Here is a 4517-nt window from a genome sequence, read left to right on the forward strand (position 1 = left end):
CAGCCCCCGGCCGCCTCCCGCGCAGTGTCACCCCGCGCAGCCCCCGGCCGCCTCCCGCGCAGTGTCACCCCGCACAGCGCTCGGGTACCCCTTTGGTCCGCCCCCGCTCCTTTCCAGGCCTCTTTCCTATTATGCAGATGCTGTGTGTATGGAGGGGCCAGTCACTTGTGTTCCGTGGTCAATGATAAGATGGAGATTTAGGAGGCAGAGAGCCTGCTCAGCAGACGCCAGCACGAGAGGCACCCAGCTGGCTAGTGACGAAGAAGTACCTTGGGTCTTTGTTCGGGACACCTGGTTGGGCACTGCTGTCCCTGGTCATAATGCCATTTTACAACATGAAACTCTGGCTCCTAATCCCTGCCCTGGGAAAGCGGCCTCTGTACCCACAACCTTGGCACCAGCCTCAGGCTAACCTGGAAGCCCGCCCCAGGGCTGCTGTCCCATCCCGAACTGTGGGTTGTGACGACTCTGGCTGGTTTTGACTTTGTGGATCTTGAGGGCTTCACTCCAGTCCAAGCCTGGAATTCCTGTCTAGAACAGAGAACACGGTCACAACCTTGTACAGGGTCAACCAACCCCTTCCCCGACTCCCCAGGTCTGCGGCTTTGCCCGTGCACAGCCCTGTCCACTGCTGAAACCCTCCCGAGCTGCAGGCGGTCCTTATCTTCTTCCCAAAGACAGCACCGGCAGGCCAGTGCACTCCCAGGCAGGCCCAGCTCCAGGAGAAGGGAGGTGTGCAGCCACCCTGCCCTCGCCTCAGCCATCCGCTGGGCCATCTGGGCTCACCCCAGCACCTAAGGAAGCAGGAGAGGAAACTTATTCTCACATTGCAGGCGAGCGGCAGGCACAGAGCAGAGCCCAGTCAGCACCTTGTACTGCCGAGTCTTGGAGACGAACCAGCCCCAGGGCTCCCTGTCCCTGCGCTTCTCCCGCAGCTGCCCCCGAAGCCAGGCAGCTTCAGGCCCCTTATGCCTGAAGAGGAATTGCCCTCAGCATTGGGCACAGCCCTGGCCTGCCAAACCTGCTTAAGACCAAAGAGAAAAATAAGGCTCAGAACTCTGTTTTTTTACTCTTTATTAACTGATGCAGAGAATGGATCACAATGACCATCTCAAAAAACTCCCGGTCTTTGCACAGCTCTGCATGTTGGAGGGAGTGGGTCATGCGCTCTTCCTGAGCCTGTGGTGGGGAGGGTGGCGTGGCGGGAGAGGGCAGCCCCCTGGAGGGAGAGGATGAGGCTGGCACTGCTAGCTCCATGTCCTGGGAGCAGCTTTCTCGATGAAAAGACTGCCTCCATTTCTCTGAACAAAAGGGACCTCCTTTAATTCTACCCACTCCTCTGCAAGACAGGGAGCTCAGGAGGGCAGAAGTCCCTGTGTCCCAGGAGCACCTGGCCGAGGTGGTGGTGCCCAGCTAGCCCGGGCTGGCACCCACGTGCACAGGGTTGCTCCTGCCCGGGTTGGATCCTGCCACGATTGGGCGTCAGGCCCTGAGGTCAACAAAGCTGCCTTTCTCCCTGGCAGCTGCACAGCTGGGTGCCACTGGGCAGGCTGCGTGGGCAGGGAATGGATGTGTCCACGGCCAGCACTTGGGTGCCAGGAGGAGAGCTGGGCCAGGCCCCATCAGGTCATTTTCACTCCTGAAGCTTCAAGGTTCAAAATACCAGCTGCCCAAACCATCTGCTGCTCTGTTACTCCTGGGGAAGCAGGTTATCCCCTGGTTGTGCCCTTCTGTCCCCAAAACACCTCGCATGCCGGCGCTCAGCCTTGGGCCTGGCATCCTAAGCCTGCTGCTCTAAGGTGGCTGCAGGGGTGCCACAGCAGGAAGTGACGAGAGCCATAGACTACAGCTATCCTGGCAGCCGCCAGAGGAGGGGCCCAGGGCTGCAGCCCAGGTCAGAGTCGCAGGACCCGGGAACTGCCTGGAGAGAAGGAAAACAGACTAACGGCTCAGGCCAAGAAGATGAACAAGAAATGCAGGCCTCCCCGCCCAGTTTGCCCCCTTACAGTGTTCCAGCATGTTCCATCGGCCACTTCCTGTGGGCTTCAGCAGAGCCTGGGGGCTGCAGTCCTTCCCGCCAGGGCCAGAGCTGCCCAGGGCACACCGGAGAGCTCCAGATGGAGGATCAGGGGCCTGGGTTCTCAGCCCAATACGGCTTCAGACAAATTGCTTAACTTCCCTGAGCCTTAGTTTCTTCTGAAAAGTGGGGCTGCTGACCCACGTGCCTGAGGTCATGAGTCTTCACAGCAGGCATTCAGAAAGTGGGGCCGAGTCTTGTGGAACTTGAACGGTCAGGCCTTTAACTGACCTGCCTAGAAGGAAGGAGGGAAACGACCAGGGAGCAAAGACTGTCTTCCAGAAGCCGGCAGGGCGAGCACCTGGGCCACAGGCGCTGAACAGCCCGGAGGAGGCATCCAGGTGGAGGGAGCCAGGCTGGCGGTGGGAGGAGCTGCTGGGCCCCTGTGGCCAGGCCAGCAAGGCAGGCCCTGCAGGGGTGGAGAAGTGGAGGCCTGGGGAGCTCCGGGCACTCCCTCAAGAACCTGCGTTACGAGTGGCCACACAGCACTCACGTCTTCGGGACTCCTAGCTCTCTTTGTTTCCTTTGCTTTCTGAATTTCTTGAAGGTTTGCTTAGATGATGTGCATGTTGCAAGGCAAGGCAGAATGGAGCGGCTTGTGCTAGGTCCCAGAGCTGGAAGGTGAGGGGTCCCAGAGGCCTACAGGCATGGCGCTGGGGGGCCAAGTTCAGCAGTGATCCTGTGTTTCTGCCCGAATTGAGGGCAGGGTCCAGGCGGCCAAGCTCTTCTCTTCCTGCTTTTTGGATGAAGAAAGGGTCAGCGAGGCCGACCCACCTAGGCTGACACAGCAGGAGGTGAGAGCTCCAGTGAGCCAACTCCTGTCTGCCAAGGCTCTTCCACGGCTGGCCTCGGGGCACAGTTCAAGGAGACAGCTCTTAGGAGATGAAAACCTGGGGGGTTCAAGTTCGATCTCTGAGGCAAATCAGACGGGCTCCGTCCCTTTCTCTGCCACTCAGAGCTGTGCCGGCCTCACCGTTTCCTCATCTGCAGAATGGAAATGGCAAGCACTCCACGAAGGCCGCAGGGGCCAATCTCGAGGGTGCTGAGCCCAGCGCCTGCTGGGCCTTAAAGCCGAGAAGGTGACAGCTAGCACCTTTACCGCCACCAGAGCTGGGAGGGCCTGGAAGGGGATTCACTCACCGGACATTCCACACAGATGAGGGACTGCTGCTAGCTTTTATTTATTTAATTAATTATGTTTTGAGACAGAGTCTCACTCTGTCACCCAGGCTGTAGTACAGTGGCACATCGTGGCTCCTTGCAACCTCCACCTCCCGAGTTCAAGCGATTCTCCTGCCTCAGCCTCCCAAGTAGGTGGGATTATAAGCACCCACCACCACATCTAGCTAATTTTTGTATTTTTAGTAGAGACGGGGTTTCACCATGTTGGTCAGGCTGGTTTCAAACTCCTGACCTCGTGATCCACCTGCCTTGGCCTCCCAAAGTGCTGGGATTACAGGCGTTAGCCACCGCGCCTGGCCGAAGGACTGCTTCTAAAAGCTAAGCCAGCCAGACACAGTGGCTCACGCCTGTAATCCCAGCACTCTGGGAAGCTGAGGTGGGAGGATCACTTGAGCCCAGGAGTTCAAGACCAGCCTAGGCAACATAGTGAGACCCTGCCTCTACAAAAAATAGAAAATTAGCTGGGCATGGTGGTACGTGCCTGTGGTCCCAGCTACTTGGGAGGCTGAGGTGGGAGGATCCTTCAAGCCTGCGAGATCGAGGCTGCAGTGAGCAGTGTTTGTGCCACTGCACTCCACCTCAGCAGCAGAGTAAGACCTTGTCTTAAATAAACAAAAGCTAAGCCTCTCTTAGAACATCCCTAGTAAAGAGGAGCCCAGCACCATGCAAATCAGCTAACTCCATGGTCAGGCTGTGACGGAAAGCGTCTCCTTCCTGGAGCGGAAGCTGTCTCCCTGCAAGCTCCACCCCTTGCCCTGCTCTGGTGCCTCGATCATCATCCACTGGAATGCCCTACATACTCAGGACTTCTGCCCTTCCAGACCTCTCTGCCATTCAGGCCCCTCCAGCTGGCGAGGGCCTGAGTGCTGCGGTCCGGTGTTGCCCACTCCCGCTTGAGCAGCTCAGCTTGAGCACGATTCACCTGCAACCGCTGTCCCCCAGCGAGTCCCTCACAAAGTGCGGACCTATGAAGGAGCCTCCTCCTGCATGGAATGCTCTGTGTGTCTTGATAATGGTGATGGCAACTGAGTGGATATATCTGTCAAAAGTCATCCAGCTGTGCGTCTCTAATGGATGAACTGTATGGTTTGGAAATAATGCCTTGATACGGCTGGGGCTTTTTGCGGGGTGGGGGAGGGTGGTTTTGTTGTCGCTGCCAAGGCTGGAGCTTCGACCTCCCAGGCTCAAGTGATGTTCCCACCTCAGCCTCCAAGTAGCTGAGACCACAGGCGGGCACTATATCTCGCTTTTTTTTTTT

General features: G+C 57.9%; 1 protein-coding gene across 2 annotated transcripts in view; it reads right to left on the reverse strand.

Moving 5' to 3' along the window:
* The window catches only part of MAP6D1 (MAP6 domain containing 1), a 10238-nt gene that overhangs the window by 2864 nt on the left and 2857 nt on the right, over positions 1 to 4517 (reverse strand). For both annotated transcript variants that reach the window (XM_037741933.1, XM_017538307.2), the window contains exon 2: positions 414 to 531. In XM_037741933.1, the coding sequence (XP_037597861.1) occupies positions 414 to 531 (118 nt within the window). The remainder of the gene's footprint in view (positions 1 to 413; positions 532 to 4517) is intronic.

This window comes from Cebus imitator, unplaced genomic scaffold (genome assembly GCF_001604975.1).
Source record: "Cebus imitator isolate Cc_AM_T3 unplaced genomic scaffold, Cebus_imitator-1.0 Scaffold111, whole genome shotgun sequence".
NCBI classification, from domain to species: domain Eukaryota; kingdom Metazoa; phylum Chordata; class Mammalia; order Primates; family Cebidae; genus Cebus; species Cebus imitator.